The sequence below is a fragment of the Sinocyclocheilus rhinocerous genome, unplaced genomic scaffold (genome assembly GCF_001515625.1).
Source record: "Sinocyclocheilus rhinocerous isolate Xijiao unplaced genomic scaffold, SAMN03320098_v1.1 scaffold1302, whole genome shotgun sequence".
Classification (NCBI taxonomy): Eukaryota; Metazoa; Chordata; class Actinopteri; order Cypriniformes; family Cyprinidae; genus Sinocyclocheilus; species Sinocyclocheilus rhinocerous.
The window spans coordinates 406,250-431,324 of NW_015623473.1; the positions used below are offsets into that span (position 1 = coordinate 406,250).

Sequence of the window (25,075 nt, forward strand, 5' to 3'; positions counted from 1 at the left end):
AGTGCTCCACACAGAGATCTGATCTGATCATCATCAGTCTGTCTGGATTGACATGAAGACACAGAACAAACTGAGACTAAAACCAGAAGAACTGTGGCAACGTCTCCAAGACGCTTCAAGAAACCTCCCTGCAAAGCTACAGTACTGTTAAAAGTTTTAGGCACTTGTGTAAAAATGCTGTAAAATGAGGATGCTGTCAAAAATAATGTCATAAATAGATTTTCTTTATCAGTAAACTTTTATTAACTAAATGAAATCAACATTTGGTGTGAGCATCCTTTGCGTTTAAAGCAGCTTTTGCCCTCGGTGCACTTGCACAGAGTTTTTCAGGTAGCTTGCAGGTAGGTCTGTTTGATGATTATTTTTATGAATACATTTTTATTGAACATTGCACATTTTATCATAAATGTTGTTGCTGCTATTTTAGAAACTGTAAAATATTGTTAATTGTTAGTTCATGTTAAAGGGGTCATATGATGTTGCTAAAAAGAACATTATTTTGTGTATTTGGTGTAATGAAATGTGTTTATGCAGTTGGAAAATGCAGTGTTACCAATTACATTAATTACTATTAAGCAACAGGTTCTTTTTCCCAAATTTCACCTTCAATGCAGACCAAAGACAAAACTAATAACATAATTGACCAAATTTGTGTTTAAATTGAATTTTACTTTCAATACCTGTGTGCATAGTCTTTGTCGTGAATAGCTTTGAGGCCTTCACAGATGCCATGCAGAATGTGTAGTATGCGGCTCTCAGGCATAGAGCTCCCCTTATCCCGCAGCTTCTCCAGAACAGACCACAGACTTCCCTTCTGCACAGGAACAATTCAGCACATGAAACGCTTTTAAATGTCCTACTGCACATCTCAGAGGTCACTGGACTCTTGGACTTGTTAAGAGGCCTGGAACAGAAAAGCAGAACAGGGCCCACTTACACTGATGTATGGGAGCAACAGCCAGGCCTCACACTTCCCGCCGCGCTCCATGAAGGTGTGTGAGGTCAGGCTGAGGATGTTGGGATGGTTGAAAAGGCGGTGCATCTCCACCTCGGTCTGAGCCTCCTTGCGGCCCTCGCGGTCATGGCAAAGGATCCGTTTTAGAGCGTAGAAGCGGCCATCATGTGCACCTTCTACCAGATCCACATAGCTGAAACCTCTAGAAGAAGCAAAGAATGAAGTTAAGATGAAAGACAATTATTTCTTATGCTTTATCTAATAAATTTCACTTGAGAAAACTATCATGAAAACTGACATGCATAATCACGAAAACACACACACAACTATCCATATTTCCTAATCTAGTTGTTTAATAACCTGGCATTGTATATTACAACAATCGTCAGCTCTTTGACCAATTGCTTTGTTTCTTTTTTGCAAGTCTCTTTAGATAAAAGCATCTGCGAAATGCATGAATGAAAACGCAAAAGTAGCCCCTCCTGTAATTTAGTCAGTGAACAAGCAGTGCATGGCTGTTCCTTCACAATTAGACACCAAGTCATTTCCAAAAACCTTTACTCTCTTTGTTCTTCTTTGGTAGAATAAGCTCCCATCATCCACCTGATGTGCTGAAACCATCAAAACCTCTAAGAAACAACCAAAGACACACTTCTTCTACAAACACTTCACTAAATCACATCTAGAAATAAAGGGACGTACTGTAACACCCGTCTGTTTACAGAAAAATCTTTCTTTCTTTTCTGCTTGTGTACTAATGTGAATCATGAGAAACTGCACATTATGTTTCTTATTTGTAAGTAGCTATGGATAAAAGTGACTGTTAAATATAATACTAAAATGGTAATCTTTTCAGTATCATTTAAATGGTAAAACAATATTCTAACATTTTTCCTTGATATCTTTCTATCACTGGACTCACATACTTCCAGTAAGCTTTCAAGTGTTTTAAGGACTGAATGGTCTAGCTGGCTAGTCTTACCCTTCGTCTAGTTTCTGGATGAAGTAGTATCTCTTGTTGTCAAAAGTGATGGCACTGCGCGAGCAGATACACAGAGCTTGTCCCATCTTCTCCGGAGCATTGCTTAAGACCCACCATGGATGGAGGAGAGGCTCTGTCAGAGATCAAGACTTGATTACTTCTATAGAATTTATTCTATTCCTTGTTCATTTATTCTGTTTTTGTTCCTTTCCATATTCAGAAGGGAGCAAAGTGTAGGATTGTAACTGAAAGGTTGGTAGCACAACCAAAAGTTAAATCTAGAAATTTAAATGACACTTTCGTGTGGATTAGGCTAAGATTCAGTATGTTGCATTTTTGTTTTGGTCCACTGCAAATCAATGCAATATGTGTTGGTAACACTGATCTATATTATATTCTATTATAGATCAGTGGTTGGTAACAACAACATATTTAGGAATAAATATTACATTATTAACAGAGAACTCTATGACCTTATGGGAATGTGTCTGGAGAAATTTTCAATAACACTGTGGTTTCAAAAACCACCCATCTGTAACAGGGTTAAGCATATCCTCTTTTCTTGATTTCTGTAAATTACAAGTTAGTATAAAATTTAATTATTAAAAAAGAATTGTATAAATAATTACACAATATTAAAATGTACACATTATATAAGAAATTATGAATTTGTATAGTTCTATAGAAAGTGATTAACAAGTCCAGCTATTAAAAATTTAATTATTTAAAAGTGTTTCTCTCTCTCTCTTCTTTTTTTTGGTCTTTAGCTTTTTTAGTCATTTTACTTTATAAGTAGAATGAAGAATTATTATTTTATCATAGTAATGTTCTTCCACCTGTTAACAATTATGTGTGGTTTACAGTTTAATTCAGTATGGCATGTTTTAAGTAGGAAAGTCTTAAATTCATTAAATAATATAGGTCTAATTGTTATAGGCATACAAGCTTATGATTTAACCATTAAAATATTACATTTTAATTGATTGTATCAACTGCAAATCAATTTAAATATCTGCTGAGGAAATTTTAGGTTATTGTGGAATATTGCATTATTTAACTGTATGGCACTTTGGAAATCTTCAGTGTCATTCTGGTTATAAAAACCATATACTCTTGATGTCTGTAAAGCGACATGAAAAAGACACTCCTATTAAAAAATTAAAAAATAAATTACTATTTATTATTAAATGCAAGCCAATTTAGACCAACAAGTCAAGCCGACTGAACACTGCCTGTGCACATAAGCCACTGTCGGTGTCCAATTTTCCACTAAAATAAATTATTCCCTGTGTAGAAGGGAGCTTTCTGATTGGTTCCTTATATTTTACCTTTATGACGTGGGCTGTTGCGCTCGAAAATGTTACAGATGCTAGTGATGGGAAGTTCGGATCATTTTACCGACTCGGACCTTTGAGTCTCGTTCAGCAAAATGAACGAATCTTTTTTCGAGTCATTTCGTTCATTTTAACAAAATATAATTAAAATGTTACGTGTTACTTCCCTAATATGTCTACTACTTACGCAAACGTTGATCACACTACAAACAATACAAAACTGCAATAAGAAACAGAAAAGATTAATTGTTTACCTGGGTCTTCAGTCTATGATTAGCTCACCACCTCTTATCTGACAAATCTTCGGGTTTGGGTTTATGGGTCTGTCACGTGATGAACGACCGACTCGAAAAACCCGAAGACTCGAGATGAACTAATCAATTCTCTTTCCGGCTCAGACTGCATAGGTTAAAGCTTATGGGGCTGTCACGTGATGAACGATCGACTCGAAAAACCCGAAGACTCGAGATGAACTAATCAATTCCCTTTCCGGCTCAGACTGCATAGGTTAAACTTATGGGCTGTCACGTGATGAACGAACGACTCGGAAAAACCCGAAGACTCGAATGTTGCGCATGACTGAACGAATCACTCCCCGAGACGACTCGTTCTTCCCGAGTCACATTAAAGATTCGTTCAAAACGAACGAATCGTTCAAGAACGACCCAACACTAACAGATGCCACTTGATAAGAGTTGCTCGATAGTGAAACGTGTTTACCGTGAATTCGTTACGGTAATTGATGTACACATCGATCGACTCGTGAATTCGTGTCCGCAGTAAGCGTGGCGTCTTCGAGAACAGCTGGTTTGTGTTTCACCGCATTGAATTCACCGAGCGAGACCCGTAACATTCAGATGTAGACTAGGCTCTTTATTTGTTGTTGTAATCGAGCCATTGAATATGGGTCTAAGAGAAGGATTAAAGTCAGACTTGGTTTACCTTATGAGACGCTCTCCCTGTCCTCCGCTGATTTCTCCGGTTTCTTCCGTGTACAAAGAAAACGTCACCGTGACGCATACTTACGACTGCCGATTTAACCCATACACTGCTGGTACATCCCCGGTTAGGAAAAGGGCTTATTGCTTTTAATAATGTTATTGCAATAAATCTAGGTTAAATAAATAAATACAAAATAAAAAAAATCTGTATTGTGGTCTATAATTAAATTAATTATAATTACACTTCAAATTCAAATTAAATAAATACAATTGTTAATATTATCAAAACATCAAATTATTAAATAATTGCAATGTTATATTTTAATATTATGTAATTATTTGTAATGCACACATTAAATATGAAAGTATAAATTTAACATTTGTGTGTAGGAGGACTATACAAAATGGCTAACGAGTTTAAAACATTTGTGTAAATGTTTCTCATTTAATTTATTGTGGTTTATATTGTCATATTAAGGCTTTTCTAGTATAAAAAAACGTTTGCATGGTTTACAGTTCAAAATAGTATACACACCATTTTAATTGGATAATTGTTAAATTAATATAATTGTTAATATTAGCATATAAACAAATTATGGCTTTTTAATATTATATAATTATGTATAACGCAGTTATTAGGCTTAAATATTAACATGATAATTACTAATAATTTATATTAAATATAAATATCTCCATCATTAATATGATTAATTGTAATAATAATAATAATGTTTTTATAACCAGTGTTTTTAAACAAAGGGTCTATGGACAGATATATTTTAGAAAATGCCTATATGTGACAAAGTCACCAAATTATGAAAAGAACCACAACAACAACACAATTAAAAGCTTTATTTTATTAGGCTTTTATTTGGTAGAAAAAAACAACACTTTCCCTTTAGAACTCTTCCCCTTCCTCATCTTCTTCAAATGAATCGATGCCCACTTCTTCATAATCCTTCTCCAGAGCCGCCATGTCTTCCCTGGCCTCAGAGAACTCTCCCTCTTCCATGCCTTCACCTACATACCAGTGCACGAAGGCCCTCTTGGCATACATCAGGTCAAACTTGTGGTCCAGACGAGCCCAGGCCTCAGCGATGGCTGTGGTGTTGCTGAGCATGCACACGGCTCGCTGCACCTTGGCCAAGTCTCCTCCGGGAACCGCCGTTGGGGGCTGATAGTTGATGCCCACCTTGAAGCCAGTGGGACACCAGTCCACAAACTGGATGCTTCTCTTGGTCTTGATGGCTGCGATGGCGACGTTGACGTCTTTTGGCACCACGTCACCCCTGTACAGCAAACAGCAGGCCATGTACTTTCCATGCCGAGGATCGCACTTCACCATCTGGTTGCTGGGCTCGAAACACGAGTTGGTGATCTCAGCCACCGAGAGCTGCTCATGGTAGGCCTTCTCAGCGGAGATGACCGGAGCGTATGTGGCCAGGGGGAAGTGGATACGAGGGTAGGGCACCAAGTTGGTCTGGAACTCCGTTAGGTCGACGTTCAAGGCGCCGTCGAAGCGCAGAGAGGCGGTGATGGAGGAAACGATCTGGCTGATGAGCCGGTTGAGGTTGGTGTAGGACGGACGCTCGATGTCCAGGTTCCTCCTGCAGATGTCGTAGATGGCCTCGTTGTCCACCATGAAGGCACAGTCGGAATGCTCCAGGGTGGTGTGAGTGGTCAGGATGGAGTTGTACGGCTCCACCACAGCCGTAGACACCTGTGGAGCTGGATAAATGGCAAACTCCAGCTTGGACTTCTTTCCGAAGTCAACAGAGAGACGCTCCATCAGAAGGGAGGTGAAGCCTGAGCCTGTGCCTCCACCAAAACTGTGGAAGACCAGGAAACCTTGCAGCCCTGTGCATTGGTCAGCCTGTGTGGAAGAAGGGAGAACATTTGCGTTTTAGATTCTGTTATTTTGAGCTCTTTTGTAATCAAATGTAAGACTAATTACCAGTTTGCGTATGCGGTCCAGTACGGAGTCAATGATCTCCTTGCCAATGGTGTAGTGGCCACGGGCGTAGTTATTCGCTGCATCCTCTTTACCTGAGATGAGCTGCTCGGGATGAAACAGCTGGCGATAGGTGCCTGTGCGGACCTCGTCTGAAAGAATAACAGGATAATACAACATAAAACCAAATGCTGACCGCTGCTGTCACTGTTAACTAAAACTAAAAAGAAACCATTCTTAGTCATTTAAATAAAGCTGGAAACTAGAATATAAATATCAGATGAAAAATGCAGAAAAACATAGAACTCTAAACAATTGGAAATGTTTCCTTGACAGCTAACTGAAATAAAAATAAATGAAAAATAAATAGAAATATTTAAAAACCTAGATAGATATAACTAAAACTTAAACTAACATTAAAATGAAAATAAAAGCTAATTCAAAATAAAAAAAAATATTATAATCGCATATGAATAATACTAAAATAACACTGATCCTGACCTGTATCCCCCGAATTATTAAAAAATGTTGTGTTATAATAAATAAGAGTATGATAATAATTTATCATTAAAAATAATCATTTAAAACAATTTACATTTAAACTATTGTTATACAAATTACAAAATTATACATATATACAATATCACTGACCGTTATGAGAATAAATAAACTATATCAGTTTCCAAAATTACTAAAACTTAAGCTAAAATGAAAATAAAAAATTAAAAAATAATAATAAAAGCTAATTCAAAATATTAATTAACACTGATCTGACTTAATTCTCAGCAATATAAAGCAGATTTTCTCAAGGTAATGTGATTTATACTAATACTAATAATACAAATAATAAACTATTTAATTTAATTTAATAATTAAAATAATAATTATAATAAAATAATAATTGTAATAATTAATTTATTATGTAAAATAATTTAAAACAATTTACATTAAATTTAGACTACTATTATATTACAAATTATCTGACTATAAAATAAAATAAAATTAAATAAAATAAAATAAAATTAAATAAAATAAAATAAAATTAAATAAAATAAAATAAAATTAAATAAAATAAAATAAAATTAAATTAAATTAAATTAAATTAAATTAAACCTTGCTATGTGTCCTATGACTAATTGGGACTTGTCACAGTATTTTGTTACCCTTTTGTTGCTTTAATTGCTTCTAATTGTCCTCTTTTGTAAGTCGCTTTGGATAAAAACAACTGCTAAATGATTACATGTAACTTATATTATGAAGAATAAACTGTTGAAACTTTGTCCATCCTGTTTATTAAATGTTGTGAGAGCATTATTACAACGTGCCATCCCTTTTCTTTCTATTATAAATGCAACTATGGCTGCAATGATTTAACTCATTTACATTCCCCATATGACAAATACAAATTAAACAGCATTATGATATTTACCAATGACGGTTGGCTCAAGGTCTACAAAGATGGCACGGGGTACATATTTGCCAGCTCCAGTCTCACTGAAGAAGGTGGTGAAGGAGTCATCATGGCCACCCACTGGTTTGTGGCTGGGCATCTGTCCGTCGGGCTGGATACCGTGTTCCAGACAGTACAGCTCCCAGCAGGTGTTCCCCATCTGGACGCCAGCCTGGCCAACGTGGACAGAGATACACTCACGCTGTGGAGAGGAAACAGATTATTAGCAACTGTGTTACATATTAGGTGACAGTCATTTCCACAGTGTTCCTCCTACAACTACCCAGCTAACAAAAAATATATTCTAAGAATGTTCTGCTAATATTCCCATTAAGTTATGAAAACGTTATTTCAGAATATTCTCTGAACATTCAAAATGTACCGTTTTTTCAATGTTTTAAAAATGTTTTTTTCTTGGTTGTGCGAATGTTAACGGAACATCCTATTTTATCATTATGGAATGTTAATTTGGAACATTCTGAAACAAATAGCAATATTTAAAAAAAAATGTTAGATGAACGTTTAACTAAAACATAAAACAACGTTCTACGAATGATATATAAATAATGATTTTGTGCTAACATTTTGTGAACAGAACTAAGATGCTATTGACAGTACAGAAGAATGTTTATTCATAACTTTAACAGAACCTTGTCAGAATATTTTGAACATTCCCTGTTACCTTTATAGAACATTTAGCGGTTCAAGTCAATATTAAATCAAAATCAACCCTATATTTACTTTCTTAACCCCTTAACTGTCACCCCCCATTTTTTAAAATAGGCATAAAAAAGTGCACTATCCAAACTTAAATTGTTGTAATTTATTAACACTTTGGAATACAGACCTAAGGTTGGTCTCTTTTTAAAGAAGAAAGTCAGCAGATTATTGCAAAAGTGGAATTTGTTTTTAAAGTATTGTAAATAAAATGCATTGCAAATTGGAAATTAGTCCAAATTTTCCAATTGGAAATTGGAAATGCAAATTGGTCTTAATTTTATTTTATTTTATTTATTATAAACATTTTACATAACAGGTTTTACTCTAAAATTGGTATAAAATTAAAGCCTTATATCTAAATAAGTTATGTTCCAAATTTGAAGTTGATATGAAAAAAATTGAGGTTCCTGTGACATTTTATTTAGGGCGTCATACCACAAACAGCCATTCAAACTCCATTAAACGATTTTTAATGCATTTTTCTGTCACAAATATCTAGATTTCTCTGTCAATATTACTTCTATCTCAAAATATCCACCAAATATGGAATATTTGGGGACTCAGACCATTCCAATGATATGTTTTTTTGTCAAGATTATAAAAAGGTTTGATTCTAAAAGACCATAATGCATTTTGTAATATGACACTTGACACTGCCCACTATGGGGGAGGAGACCGCCAAATGATTTTAAAGTACCATGTTTATGGTAACGCAATGTCCGATTTCAAATTGGTTTTCACAGGATGAATCTTGGACTTCTAAGCTTTCAAATGATATATACTTTATGATGATTACTAAAAGATTTGATAGAGAAAAAGGACAACAACAACAAAAAAAGAGCACCAAGCGTCCCACAGGTGGGACGGTGACAGTTATTCAATTTCCTGTCTTTTCTGTTCCGTATCTAAAGATGCAAAAATGTCAAAAACAAACAAGCAAGCAAACCAATAACTAAATATTTAAAATAATAATAATAACAACAACAACATGATTTTAACTGCATATAACAATATAACAAATTCAAAAGAAGTCGCTGCTTTTCAAACTTTCGTTTTGCCCACCAGGGGGCAGAAGCAAACAACAAAAAATGTTCTTTTCTATATTAGGCAGCGGTTGGTCCATTACCGGACGTCAGTCACAGATGACTGCAGCTGACAGAGGACAGAGAAAAGGTGTTGGCTGAATCTCTCAAAGCCCCCAAACATGTTTGTCATCAGGGTTTGTGATTATCTAGATGACAACCCTGAGATAACAAAGTCCAAGCCAGGCTTGAATAAATATTATAGCATGTTAAACACCTCTGTTTGTTTGGAAAGGGAGTTTCCTGAAAGACTCGTCCTGGGAAGCGTTTATGATGTGACAGTTGCCACATATGGCAGACAGACCTACTAACCCTCATAGCCATTATTTTCTTTTCACACATAAACAAGAAACCTTCCACAAACACTATTTTCCTTGCTCGTCACACACTCCCTTGCAAGTCTGAAGAGGCATGAAAAGGCTTGAGGTGTCAACAACAGCCCCAACAGGTTTATATCAGAGAGAGCGAGCTACACCCTAATGAGGAATTTATAGCATGTGATTGTGTACTAAAAGGGGGTTGAAAGAGTGTTGAAAATTAATGGAGGGAAAAAGCAAATAAGGGAGATGAGAAGACAAAAAGGAAGATTTGTCTTATGAACTTAAAAACAATAACACATTTTCATTCAAAATACATCTGTGTATATAAACTACAATTCAAAATTACAGCATTGAAACCCACTTTGATTCAGTAAGGATGCATTAAATTAACCAAAAGTGACAAGACAAAAAAGATTTCTATTTCTATGTATCACGGTTTCCACAAAAATATGATGCAGCACAAGTGTTTTTTGACACTGATAATAAAGAAATGTTTCTTGAGCATCAAATCAGCATCATATTAGAATGATTTCTGAAGGATCGTGTGACACTGAAGTCTGGAAATTGACCTTTGAATCACAAAAAAATACATTTTAAAATATATTTACTGTTATTGATATTGTAATAATATATAATAAAATGACAGTTTTTAATGTATTTTTGATCAAATAAATGCAGCCTTGGTTAGCACAAGAGACTCAAAAACATAAAATCCAACCCCAGACTTTTAAATGAAAGTGTAAAATGAAATAATAAAATAAAATACACTTACAGAATACCAATCTCCAAAACATGATATGATTAACACTGTAAAATCTCCAAAAACATATAATGTACAGTCAAGAAGTTACACACACACACACACACACACACACACACATATATATATATATATATATGTATATGTATATAAAACATGATCAGGACCCTAATGCAAAGTGATTATATAGCCATAACACACATCAAATAATAAATAAATGGATTAATGGATTTCAGTTAAAATTATTTTATTATGCGAGGGAAAAAAAAAGAGAGTGAGGAGTGATACAAGAAGCACTGGCTGTCATTCAAAAGATTTGATGACAGAATATTGTGATTGGCCAATAAGAATAAAGTAGTAGAATTCCAGAATCAAATATTCCTTGACATATTCTGTATACAGTATGTGAAGGTATGATTCTGTATCTCTACTCATGGGTTTGATTCCCAGGACATAAACTGATAAAATGCAAAAGACGTTGGATAAAAGTATCTGCCAAATGCAAAAATGTACTGCCATTATGTTATCAAAGCAGTGAGGACACCAATGCAAAAGAAGAGTCACATGGTTGCAATAAAAGTGCTCTGTAATGATTCGGCCCCTAAATCTGTGTCTGCGCTCCAGAGAAGTGGCCTACATCAGCCTGAGAAGAAATATCCAGACTCTGCCTCTCCTCTGTGGGCATGACTCTTCCTCTGAATTCATTCTCCTGGGGTTGGGCCCTATTTTTACTCTCCGTCCGACTCTGTCTATTGGTGAGTCAGTGGTGAGGGGGATGGTGCATTACACAGGCACATGGGACTGCCTAGTTTGGGTATGGCAGCCAGGTTAGAAGTTATTTATGGGTTGTTACAAGTGATGTTTCCCCACTAGCTCTTCTTCCACCACCAAACTCTTCAACACCAACCCATGAGGCATGAGCCCTTTTTGCTCATCTTTTTACCCCACAGTGAGTTGATATCTTGTCCTCCAGCATTTTTTTTTTACTTTGCAGATTCTGCTGCCTCATAAATTTCTTATTCTCTCTCTCTCTCTCTCTCTCTCTCTCTCTCTCTCTATATATATATACATGGAAAGTGAAATGTATGGCCACAGACTTTTTAAAACCTCTTTAAGACTTAAATATGCCATAAATGTGTTTGGGAAACCTGTTTGGAGACAATCATTATTTTTGCAATTCCATTAGGTTGTGCTAGTGGCATAGAATTACACATGAAACAGTATTTACAATCCATTTTACTCTTATAATGCAACATATTTTGATAGCGTAAACATTGAAAGTGGGATTTTATTCTTTGGGAACTGTTTGGATTGATCAGAACAGAGCCAGATCTGAATAGGAGTTTACTAAAACAACGCCCAAATAGCTGCTTGCCTATTTGTTAACATAATAATCGACTTGTCCTAGGTATTGTCAGTGAAAAAAAGAAAATCATTTTAAAGGGTGGAGCAAGCTATTTCATGCTGATGAATGGTTACAAATGATTATTATTTCTGTAGAATTATAACAGCAAAATTAACCCTATATTTAGTTTAAGCATTTAGCCTACATTCTTAACACATCTTGTCAATTTATGTTGACTTAAAAAATGGGAATAATTATCTTAAAATGCACAAATTCACTAATTTATATATGTTTCCACCTTCAACCGTATTGTGTAATTTGATTGAAAAAAAAAAGCAAATAAGTGACTTATGGCTACAAAGTGTAAGGTGAGATATGACACAGACTAAAGTTTGTTAATCGTTAACTTTACTGTGGAATTACCTCATGAGTTGTAAAGAAGAAAACCAGAAATGCTTTTCATGAGATATTAAAAAATAAAATAGACATGTCACATCGCAAACATCATGTTTTAGACAGCCAGCTTGCAAGATATTAAGGTTGATGACAATTAATCACGTCTCTTGTGAAATGTTTCTAAAGGTCGTGGTGGCATCCAAAGCACCCAAAAGACAAACACAAAGGCCTCAGGGGTGTGATTTGGGACCTTTAGAATGTGAGAACCATTTGTCCTTGGAATTTAGCACAAAACAAACTCCTACACATGTGGTTCTAATATATTTTCCATGCAAAAACAGGCGTTGAGACCTACAACACTGTTTTAGTTGTATACTGGGGGCGAGTTGGCAATGCATCCATTTTAAAATGCAGGTTTGTTTTAAATGAGCCTCGGCACACAATATTTCACACATTTAATCAAACCTTGAGATTCTAAAAGATTCACAAACTATTGACTATAGGCCTACATTTAACCCAGTGATGTCATCTTAAAGGGGTCATATGATGCTTTTTTAAAGATAATTATTTTGTGTATTTGGTGTAACAACAATTCTAGTTCATTACTGCTCAAGTTTACTCTTTGAGTATGCACCTTTCTCTTATTATTATTTCACATATTTTCAACCAGCATGAACAGCTCAGTGACTTCATCTGGATCGTGGGACACACACAGATATGCTGAGAGCCACATCAGCGTTCAGTAAAATCACAAACACACCCATAACCGCACTACTTAAGACATAAAGCTCTCAGTAGTTTCCATACTGTAAATATGAAGTGGTGGTAAAGTATGGTCACACAGCTAGCTATAAAAATAATATGCCATATAAAACAGTCAAATGAAACATTAAGCATCCAATTCAGTAGCCACTTTTAAAGAGACAGACTAAATTCAGTTATATGAAGAGACTGGGGCTAGTCGTCACAATAGTTATCTCAAGATTTTGAGTCAAAAGTCCAGTTGTATAAATGCTTATTTCCTCTAGGAGTGGTTTTATACTGTATGTTGTATAAACATTTGACCATAATTATTTCAAAGGTTACACACATTATTTTGCTGCTACTGTATGTACTTATATTTTATGAGTCATCAAGTGCATTCAAATTCAGTTCCATTTCCAGTTATTTTTGTTAATATATTATTAAAGTTCATTACACGCAATGAAGTCGATCAAAAACGTGCATATATTCTTAGCTTGGTGTGACCCAATATGTGCGTGATGTGATTGCTCAATATGTTTACTTACAGGACAATAGAATTAACTATTGACAAATAATATTCTACTCACCATTTTGCTTTAGAATGGGGATTTTTGCCAGGAAAATAGTCTGAAGATCACTTGCACTCTCACTGCGTACCTGCAATGGGGTATGAGTGAGACAGTCTCACCGTCTCACTGACAGGAGTTTGATTTTATACCTACAGCAGCACAGAGGAGGGGCAACCTGACGCTCCTGCAAAACTCCCTGTGCTTATGTAGGCCAATATATTTAGACACAAAATAAAGCAAGACCATGCAAAACAACAACACTTTATAAAAATGTTCAGGGAAAATAATTTAGGTCAATATATATTATTTCTATTACTCATTATTACTTCATTATATTAAATATTTTGCCAGATAGTTATTGTATTATGTATTATAACTGAACAACATTAAATTACATTATTGTTATTATTATTATTATTTTAAATATATATAGCTTAAAACAATATATATATTCTATTTTAGAATCACTTTCAGGGTACTCTGTATTTTTATTTGGTTAATGTGGTATAGATTATTTCACACATTGTATATTCTATATATTTCAATGCACATAGCATATATTTCATATACTATTTTATTTATTTATTTTAATATCATTGTCTATGTCCTTTTTGTCTTTACCTTTACCCCAGTATCTGTGCCCCTCTGGGATTTATACACTTTAAAGCATTCCTTTTCTTTCTTTTTTTTTGTGAAAAAAGAAAGAAAACACACACACACACACACACACACACACACACACACACACACACACACACACACATATATATATACATATTATATGATTCGTATTAGTGATTTTATTTTATTGTAAACAGACTAGTGGAAATGGTAGTCAATAGAAGTATTGTTCGTTTATTAGACTGCTGGATCTGGCACAGCTTCATTGCATGACAACCAGCAGTCATGTTTATGGCCCTGCCTAAGGTGGCCCTCTAGTGCCTGTAAAAGAAATCACATCAACAGTGTGCTAAAAGCCATGAGCTGAGCTGCTTTTAAATCATGTTACTTTCCTTCTTCTAAAAAACATCATATTTTTTTTATCACTCGTGTCATACCACTACATCACTGAATATTATCTGAACATATTGTTTTTACACATGATGAGGTGATTATATTAAATAGTCCACTTTGAAAAATATTTAGATAAATTACATATTTATATAGGCTACATCTATGGTTCTTTTGATATTGTGACTGTCACATTATTCTGTTCTATTGTTCTTCAGACCTTTTTATATAAAACACATTTGATATATCAGATGAACTCAAACTTATACCAATTTAAAGAACTTAAAAATATTTTATGTGTTTCTAAATAATATTTATAATAAATAAATGTATGCTAATAAAATATAATACTTTATTTATAGATAGTATGTATTTATTTGTATGCTTGTTTACTGTAATGTATTGACTTTTTATCCAGCTTTCCCCAAATACATTTGTAAATGATATTTCGCTGCCTTTCAAAGAATTTTGTTCGAATTTTAAATCTAAAAAAATAAATAATAATAATAATTATTATTATTATTATATTGCATATATTCTTAGTCATATTTCAAAATAACCAAAAATTTTTGCATTATTTGTCCAGTAGATGGAGGTATGCATGCTTGCTTGATTTCAGAACTGCAATCTGGTAGTTGTTGACAGTTGTTGTCACTTTGACCTTCCATTTATAATTTGACAGATAAGATAAAAACCACACAGGGATAGAGATTGTTCAGTGAATTAACGGTGCCATCAGTATGCTCAAATTAATACAGGGCGATGTTTACACAACATTTATTGTCAGGTCACCTTGAGGAGCACAGTACATTTCAAGGACAAATATTCAAGTGGAAAAGGATGTAAACTTTTGTCAGTTTTTCCAAAAACACACAGAGTTCGAATTACATAAAAAAAGAATAAAAAGAATAAAAATGAAAAATATAATGATAATTATATAGGCCTACCCTTACAACAATGGCTTATTTTATATTTCCAAAACTCCATTCATTAAACTGAAAAATATGTAAATAAATAAAAATAAAAAACCTGTTTTTTTCCCCCCAGTCTGTCACGTACATATAGCCTATCTTGCATGAAAATGAAACATTTGGGTATACCTGGTGGGAATATAACAGCTACTTATAGCACTTATAACCATTTTTTCAAATACAATTATATGTGTCGATCTCTGTATATTATTAAATAAAAAGAGTCTGACGCGCACAGTGCGACGTCACGCTTGCGTCATGGACAGCTCCTCCCACTCGCTTTAGGACGTGACTACATCTGCATCAGCGTTCGCGTTAAATCATGGCTATTGTGTGAATGGGAAAAACTACTACAGTCTCCGTATATGACTGATCCGTGCCATATGATCTCAAGTAAGATCGAGGGCTGTCTTTAATTTGAACTAATCAAGGATATACTGGTTTTATTCGCCGCTGACTGGGCTGGCCGTATATGAAAATGGACCAGGCGGCGAGCCGCTACCAAGTGGTAAGTCTAACTCAGCCATCGTTATATAAGACGATCAAACACCCCATGTTATACAATAGACTTGACAAACCCGAGCTGCTGATTACTGGCATTTTGTCCGATTCCCTTTAAACATTCATGACTTCCGCATCATCACACCTTCACCGCTACAAAGTGCGCGTCAGTTCACACAGAACGCGTTCTGGCGTTTAGATCCGCTAAACGGCGTGCAACTGAATGGAAGCTTTGCAAAGCTGAGCTCATTTTATATTGTCGTCCTAACTTAAAAAATGCCCTTCTCCCTTCCCTTAAAAATAAAACCGAGAGTCTCGATTTATTAAACACCAAAAACGTTCATCTGATATGTGTGTAACGAATAGCGGAGACGCAAGAACGCAACGAAAAAAATCGCTCAGGAACTCGTCTTGTTTGAACAGTTCCTTACCAAGCTGGAGATCTGATAAAGTAGCCACGGTACCAGTAGTGTTTTGTAATAAAAATTACATTATTATTATTATTTTTAATACAATAGATACAGTTTTACCATAGAAACCCCTGTTGAAAAAAACAGCATATGCTGGTTAGGTATGTTTTGAAGCTGGGATGCTGGTTTGAGCTGGTCCTTTGCTGGTTTGAGCTGGTCCTTTGCTGGTTTAAGCTGGTCCTTTGCTGGTTTATGCTGGTCCTTTGCTGGTTTATGCTGGTCCTTTGCTGGTTTATGCTGGTCCTTTGCTGGTTTATGCTGGTCCTTTGCTGGTCATGTGCTGGACGGACCAGTTTAGGACCAGCACATGACCAACTAAGGACCAGCATAAACCAGTAAAGGACCAGCATAAATAAACCAGCAAAGGACCAGCTCAAACCAGCATCCCAGCTTCAAAACATACCTAACCAGCATATGCTGGTTTTTTCAACAGGGACACAATGTTGTTTTTCTAAGAACATACTGTACTAAGATGTTTTGTCGCAATAAAAATATTCTAAAACATTTTATGGCATATTACAGGTGCGTTCGACAAATACATAGGCCCTATTTGAGGCTTTACAGCTGGTGTTGATTCGTTGAAATGTTCATTAGGCGCATTTTGACGTTCAGCCATCACTAGTGCGTTCCAACGCAGTCAGGTGCACTCTTTTGGGGCGTTCAAATACAGTTTGACGCGTCACAGAAAGGAACGTTGGGCGCTTTATGACGTTCAGTTTTGAAGTATAATCGGTGCGTTCCAACGCAGTTTGCGTTTTCACAGGTACACACAGAATCTTGTAAGATTTTGGGGTTCAAATGCATTTTGAAGCGTCATAGACATGTATGGGACGTTGGGTGCATTTTGAGTTGACGTTTGAGGTATCACTGGTGCGTTCCAACTAAATTTGAGTTGTCACATGTACACTCAGAACATTTTACGCTTTCAGGGGAGTTCAAATGTATTTTGAATAGTCACGGACGTATATGGGAAGTTGGATGCGTTTTGGCATTCCATTTTGAGGCACCACTGGGGCGTTCCAACACAATTTAAGTGGCCACAGGTAATCATGGAACTTTTTAAAGTGGCATAAGTGCATTTTCAGCAGTTATAGATATGTTTGGGGCGCTCAAAACTATTTTTGTGGCATAGTTGACGCAATCGTTATAACACATTTTAAAGCATCAGTGGTGTTCCAGTGCAATTTGAGTTGTCAGCTAAAAGGCCACATAGACACTTTTTAGTCATTAGGCTTGTTTTTTAAATTTTTTTTTAAATTTATTTAGTCATTTATTAGACGCTTTTATCCAAAGCGACTTACAAATGAGGACAACAGAAGCAATCAATTGTAGTATTAAAACAACTAAAAACAGATCCAAAACTAAAAGCTAAAACTTTATAAATACTACCTATACACATTCATTAAATAAAGAGATTAAATAAAAATGACAAATGCATACAACAAAATTGCAAAACTTAACATTTAAATGAAAAAAAAAATTTAATTCAATAAAAATGACATAATACAAATCAAATGACAGTAGTTTATCAGTAATCCTAAAAAAAATTTTTAAATGCATTTTGGGCCGTCATAGGCCCATGTGGAACATTTAAGCATTTAAATGTATTTTGAGCCATTAGATCATGTAAACACATTTTGAGGCATGTTTATTATCTTTGAAGGCATCGTAGTTTGGTATGCTCGACAACGTTTTAAAGCATTTTAATCATGTTTGGGTGTTGTTATTGGTACATTTGGGTGTGTTCAACGGCATTTTGATGCATCATAGATGTCTTTGGGATATTTAAACGCATTTTGAGGGGTCAGGTCTGTGTGCGTTGGCTGCAAATGTCCTGTACTCTTGGATGACACTTGGTTAGGTTTTGTAGTCACAACCTTCTGCTGTATCATAAACAACACAAGTGTGGTATAATCACAGGTTTGTGAGTGTGTGTTTTCCACCCTCAACAATAGAGCAGGCCTGAACCGTAAGTGATCTGGATCCAGGGCCTTTGTTTATTATGGAAATCTGGTGGCTCACTGCTCAGCTGGGAATGGTTATGTGAAGCATCTCAGAATATAATATATTTTATAAGCAGACAATACAAATTATATCCCTTACAAAGAATTACCATGGTAATGACATGGTTTTTGGAGTGTAGTGCTATGTAAATACCACAGTATTTACACACAGCACATATTGTAGACTTTGGATTTGAGCTTCAGAGGTTGTTGGTAAATGTTTATCTAACAGGGAATAAGGCTAAAATATTGTATAGCCTTAATATTATTGTGTATGTTTCATCAAAAACCCTGTTATTTTCTGTTCTGAAGGTCTTGGTCAATAACAAGGAGAACGTTCTGATATATATTTTCATTTTCAAAGAAGAGCACAGCAATTGCAAGTTCCTGGAGCGTTGAGTAATTCATCCAGCAGGCCTCTGTGTGTTTTCGAAGCCTTTTCATCATTTCTAGGAAGGGGAAAAAACCCCCCAGCTCACTTAGTCACAAACTTTTTTGAGCTCGCTGCATGTTCGAATGTTGCTATAGCAACCACCGCAGAATAGCGCTTCTTAGATGCGTCAACAAATAAGCATAGCTGCTTTTTCCATTTTAAGGTAAATCGATATTTAGGTGGTTGTGGTTTCACCACATGAACCATTCTCAGAAGTCTCTTCCTGCATTATTTCATAGCTCAGCTCTCACTGCACGAGCTCTCCTTCATCTTTATCCATTTTATTATACTTGTACCATGATATCACTGTCTCCCACTTATCTTTGTCGCTCTGAACTTGTCATTAGTCAGTACACTGCAGAACTGCTATTTTATGCAACTGTGCAATTTTAAACTGGACTTCATTATTCTTCAGCAGTTCTGCGAGAAGCCAGTTTTGAAATCTTTTCTCTGTCAGACCAATGTGGTGTGACGACTTTGTTTGGAAATTATGAAGCTTTTAAGCTTTGTAGACAGTGATTTGTCTTTAACATCAACCTACCAAGGGACTATGGATGAAATTTGCCCAATTTGGCTAGATCTGATACATTTTACATGTTATGTATTATTAATGTGTATTTATTGTCCCTCATTAAATGAATATTTTAAAAAACAAACACATTTTCAGCAGGAAAGACTTTCCTGACATTCCCTAAACTCGAAAACAAAATCACATTGCCTTTTTTTTATTTTTATTTTTTTATGAATGCAGTGATATCGAAATGCTGGCCAACATGTTAAACCATTTTTTTTGGGGGACTTTTTCAAATAAAATAAAATAATAAACAGTAATATAATATAATATATCTGTATGAAATTTAAATATTGGTTATGGATACACCAACATTAAAATATGATAAACCAATAATTATTTTTAATGTTATGGCTCATAATGATAAACGGCTGATTGAAATTATGTTCTATTTTGTCTCAATAAATGCATTTTTAAATTACATTTTAAAACTGAAATCATTTGAAATTAATTTTGGCATCACAACATTATAATGTACAGTATTAGAAATATTCAGATTGAGATTAATTTCTGCTAAATGTTACATTAGTTATTTAGTAACACTGTTAAGAATTAAGTAAAAAAACGGACTAAGTGAGTGTTAGATGGCAAATATACACTTTAAAAAACACTGGGTTAAAAACAACCCAATTTGGGTTGTTATTAACCCAAGGGCTGGGACAGAACCCATGACAGAACCCATCTTGGGTTAAATTTACCCAGCAAATTGGGTTGTTTATTTAACCCAGCATAATGGGTTGATTTAGCCCAGCTAATGGGTTTATTCATTTTTACTATATTACTAGCTTATTTTTTACTTCATACATTACATAATGTTTACAGATTAATTTAAATCCTCTAAACTTTTCTAAAATACTCCACACAACCACTGGTTTGCATGATAACTTCCTTTATTTTCCTTTATTTATCATTTACAGCATTGTTTATATCGTTTTTAATAGGCTATACATATTGCCTATATTTAAACTCGTTTAACAAACATTAGAAGAAAAATTCAACATTAAACAGAATCTGTATCTTTATGAATAAAATCATTTATTTTATGCAAAGCATCACACGAAAAGGCCGTGACACTCGTTAAAGGTGATTCACACCACGCGCACAGTAACGATTTTATAGATAAAATAAAATGTACACAAACCTGTATTATACCGAAGAATGCATCAATTCGATGGTGCTTAGAACTGCTCTCTCATGAAGAGAAGACGCAAAATCCCCGCGATAAATAACTCAACCGCTGGGTTACGTCTGACCCTGGATCTGAGTAACACAAAAACTACCCAAACATTGGGTTGTTATGTCTGACCCAGGAGCTGCAAAACAACCCAAACACTGGGTTGTTACATTTGACCCAGGAGCTGGCTAACACAAGAACTACCCAAACACTGAAAAAAATAACCCCAAAAAATGAATAAAATTTAAAAATTGGGGAAATGCACAATTAAATATCAAGTATCAGCCGATATAGATTCAATGTATACCGATAAATAAAAACCCTCTAATATAAATATCTAAATTGATATTGTACCAATAAATCCCAATGCATCTCTCTATTTTTTGTATGGAACTTGTTAACCAAAGTGACATTTTAATAATTGGTCCAAATATTTCTGCTGAGAAGAGCTTAAATGACATTGTCAAGTGAAGGCTTTTTAAAGTGTTATCAAACTGATTCTGTGCAGTCTTAGTCATAACACAGATAAGATGTAGAGTTTCTCAAGTATGATAGTGCTTCTAACAGTCCACTGCGAACCACTGGAGATGCTTGCTTTGTCCCTGGGCAGTTGTTGTGTTTATGTAATGCCAATCCAGGTTGTCTGTTGGTTGTCCTCAGTGCAAAATGAGAGCACAATTTACCATTGGCGTTCTTGCTGTCCTTGATGTGGCCCTGATGTTACAGTGTAATCATTCTCATGTGAACTTTGTCTCTCACTGGATCTAATCCCGTTTCTGTTCGCCTTTTCATAGAGGATAGCAGAGTTGAACCTAAGAGCATTGACCTATGCTAAGACTTCCGTGGCTCTCAGCTCCGTCGGGAGGCCTTAGATATTATTGTCACAGTCTTCAGCGGGTGTGCCCAGGAGGGCCACCAGATGACTGTGTTCTGGGAGCACATGGCTTGTGTTGTGTTTGTCTGTTGCCATGTGCTCTCTCCTGTCTATTGTCTGGCCCCTCCCATCTTGTTACCTCGTTATTGTTTAAGTTGCTCCACCTGTGTCTCCCTCGTTAGCCTCCTCGTTTGGTTTCCTATTTATTCTCCTGGTGTCTGTCATCCTGTGCTGATCCGTCATTTCTCATTGTGTGTGTTTCGTGTCTGCATGTGGTGCAGCTTTAGGCCTGCCTGTCTATTTTTCCCCCTCGGGGTGGTTTGAGTTTGTTTTTGTTTCATTTTTATTATTAAAATAAATAACCATTTCTCCTGCAATTGAGTCCTCGCTTCATCTCCCCGCACGCACCGTGACAATTATCAGGAGGTGTGGTGTAGTAAACCAGACTACTTACCCAGAGATCATTTCATAATTAATTTGTTTAAAACAATTTGAATTCAGAGCTGTCTGGTTCAATTTTATAGGAATATTTCTGGCAGTTATTGATATTTAGAGTTGAAGTAGCTATTTTTTTTTAAAGTTGCTATTAAAATTCTAATTCGGTATATTGATATTAATGCTTTTTAAATAAAAGCACATGCAGATAAGCACATGCATTTTTGCTGTAGTTATTTTTTATTAAATTCCTGAGCATTTTAGCATTGGTGTGAACTACAGAAGTTTTGGTTTTGTGACAAAACTACTATGAGGATTATTACTAACTGCCCAAAATGTGAAACAGACTAATTTCGCTCTGGTGAATCGCTCATATCTGTTTGGACGATTGCTTTCTAATGACACATCAAACAGGTGCAGCTGAAGGCACAGTCTTGTGCCTCGATCTCGTGGTTTGTATTACCGCCGCTCTCCTGTTACTGTGTGAACCTGTTAGCTAACTTTGTTGGCAAACAACCGTGCATCCTATTGCGCTCTGATGTACCAAGTGCGTTCCCTGCAATCTTAAACTGTCATATTACCAGAAGACGTTTTCGGGTCACTTTGTGCAGATTGAGATTCAAGACTCCTTTTTAATACTAAATGTTTTAGTCAGTGCTTCTTTGCAACACTTCATTCTTGAGGTTTAGCTTCACAGATTGTTTAGTTCATCATAGGGCGAGGACAGTAAGGTTAAGCGACCCAAGAGACCAAGTTGTTGACTCAAGTTGTTGACGTGTTCCTTGCAATGTTAGAAGATATCCTCCCTTCGTTGAGTACATCATGGTGTCATTTTAAGCCAATGCAAGACACAAGACCTTGTCAGATTGGTCTTAAATTAAACGACAAGATTCTTCAGTCTGACTCTGAACTTTTGTGATTCTATCCTTCCTCAGTTGCACAATGAGGACGATCCCTCTGAAGGGGCCGCCGGCGCAGAGCCGTCCACATCCTCCCAGGCCGCTGCCGCCGTCGCAGGCATCAGCAACCCCGCGGTGGATACGGAAGCTCCACCTCCTTCTTATGCCAGCGTGGCGCTCGGAGCAACAGCTGCACCAGGTACAGACACCTGGAAAAAGTTATTATCTCCAGAGTAAGAGCAGGAATCTACTAGGTTAGAAATGTATCTTATATAGTATTTATATTATATTTATATTGCAATAGAATAGAAGCGTTTTCGACATGCGTAAATCTGCAGCTGCGTTTTAACGTTTTAACTCAACGTTTTAATTTTAGTCGTTGTGTATGAAAATAAACACAATGCAGATTCTGTCCAATTCATTATGCAACATTGCCGTTGGTTACTGTTCAAAGGTTTAGGGTCAGTAGGATTAATTCTTTCAAATAAATTAATACTTTTATTCAGCAAAGATGAATTAAATTGAATAAAAATGACAATAGACACATATATAGATTTAGCTTTCAAATAAATGCTGTTCTTTTGAAGATTCTATGCATCAAAGAATTTTTTGGGGGAAAAAAAAATCACAATTTCAACAAAAATGTTTAGCAGCACAGCTGTTTTCAACATTGATAATAGAGTGCAACAGTCTGGTTCCAGAAGAAAAATGCCATTCATTTTCTGCATAGGGAAATAGATTTTTAACGATAACTTATAAAGATTTAAAGACAGACCTACTGTGAGGGCCATGGTTGTTAATAGATGGTATATGCTTTTGTTGCATTATTGCAACTTTTGTTTTAAGTAGAGATGTAACGATGCACCCCTGAGCCGGTTGAAAATCTATAAATATGTGACGATTCAGTTGAATAAAGTCAGTTGAGATGTTAAATGAATCGTGATACAGTCAGGGGCGGGAGTTTATATGAATGTATCTCTGAGGTGAACACTGTCTTCAGAAAAGTTTAATGGTATTTTCTTTTCATTTGGCCTCTGTATAATGCATATTAAAGTAGTGCAGCTCTGCTTTGTTTACAGCGGTAACCAAGGAAACACTGTATAGCTGCTGTTCCATAAGCGCCACCTGCTGTCAGAGAATGAATTTGCGCATCTGCTGTTTTTGTTTCGTGCAGATGTTTTATGTAGCATAGTTTCACAAAGCTAAAGTCAGCTATTTTGTTTTTGCTTTTAAATTGTGAAATTATACAATCTAATTTAAATCAAAAACTGCTCATGCTGGATGTATTCAGCATCTTTGTTTGGATTGGTTGCTCTAATTTTAAATGGAAAGAGCACAAGAATAGTCACAGTTCGTTTATATGAAGATATTTCTTTTATTCTTATTATTTTTATTATTTGATTTGGGTTTTGTTTTCAAATTTTAATTTAGTTTTGTTATTTGAGATGCTTGATGCTGTGAAGAAAATTCCACCAATCAGAAAAAGTTAATTTTTAACAAATGATGTTATCGAGTCCTTATATCTTAAAACACTAAAATATTTGCATATATATGCATATTTTACAATAAATTTACAATAAATATATTGTTTCTGTATACACAGAATATATTTATATTTAATATATATTCTGTTTCTGTTTTACTGCTCCGGGTGTGTGTTCACGGTGTGTGTGTGTTCACTGCTGTGTGTGTGCACTTAGGATGGGTTAAATGCAGAGCACTAATTCCTAGTATGGGTAACCATACTTGGCCACATGTCACGTCACTTTCACTTTCACAATCAACAAATTGAAATGGGTAGTTTTATATTTCTCCATTGTTTTTAATTTGGTTATGCCATGGGATTGTAGTTCTTTCCCTCATTAAAGCTGTTAAAGTACACAGTCTTGTACCTTTTTGTCTGATTTTTTACTTTACTTTTACTTTTAGTCATTTAGCAGACGCTTTTATCCAAAGCGACTTACAAATAAGAAAAAGTAATTAAAACTAAAAGCTAAAACTCTATAAATACTATATATATACACACATTTAAGAAAAGAAAAGAAATTAAATAAAAATGACAAATGCATACAACAACACTTCAAAACTAAAACATTTAAATTTAAATTTAGCATTTAAAATACGTTTTTGGATGTGTGCGGACCTTCTCTTTTGCACATGCAACGTTTCACTAGCTTGCTCACC

General features: G+C 35.3%; 3 protein-coding genes across 5 annotated transcripts in view; 1 reads left to right on the top strand and 2 right to left on the bottom strand.

Annotated features, from left to right (window-relative positions):
* Positions 1–4,306, bottom strand: part of stk16 (serine/threonine kinase 16) — a 7,871-nt gene extending 3,565 nt beyond the window's left edge. Inside the window, exons 1-4 of the mRNA XM_016565644.1 lie at positions 4,214–4,306; positions 1,938–2,070; positions 938–1,157; positions 681–814 (exon numbers count right to left, since the gene is read on the bottom strand). Coding sequence (XP_016421130.1) covers positions 681–814; positions 938–1,157; positions 1,938–2,023 — 440 coding nt within the window. The 5' untranslated portion in view covers positions 2,024–2,070; positions 4,214–4,306. The remainder of the gene's footprint in view (positions 1–680; positions 815–937; positions 1,158–1,937; positions 2,071–4,213) is intronic.
* Positions 4,307–5,054: 748 nt separating this feature from the next.
* LOC107750365 (tubulin alpha chain-like) lies at positions 5,055–13,676 on the bottom strand. Its single transcript, XM_016565758.1, has 4 exons — positions 13,568–13,676; positions 7,593–7,815; positions 6,167–6,315; positions 5,055–6,085 (listed from the first exon to the last, which is right to left on the bottom strand). Exons 1-4 carry the CDS (start codon positions 13,568–13,570, stop codon positions 5,111–5,113), a joined length of 1,350 nt encoding a protein of 449 aa, XP_016421244.1. The 5' UTR covers positions 13,571–13,676; the 3' UTR covers positions 5,055–5,110.
* Positions 13,677–15,794: 2,118 nt separating this feature from the next.
* Positions 15,795–25,075, top strand: part of ndfip2 (Nedd4 family interacting protein 2) — a 27,878-nt gene continuing 18,597 nt past the window's right edge. For all 3 annotated transcript variants that reach the window (XM_016566039.1, XM_016565870.1, XM_016565955.1), the window contains exons 1-2: positions 15,795–16,039; positions 22,928–23,090. In XM_016566039.1, coding sequence (XP_016421525.1) covers positions 16,004–16,039; positions 22,928–23,090 — 199 coding nt within the window. In that variant the 5' untranslated portion in view covers positions 15,795–16,003. The remainder of the gene's footprint in view (positions 16,040–22,927; positions 23,091–25,075) is intronic.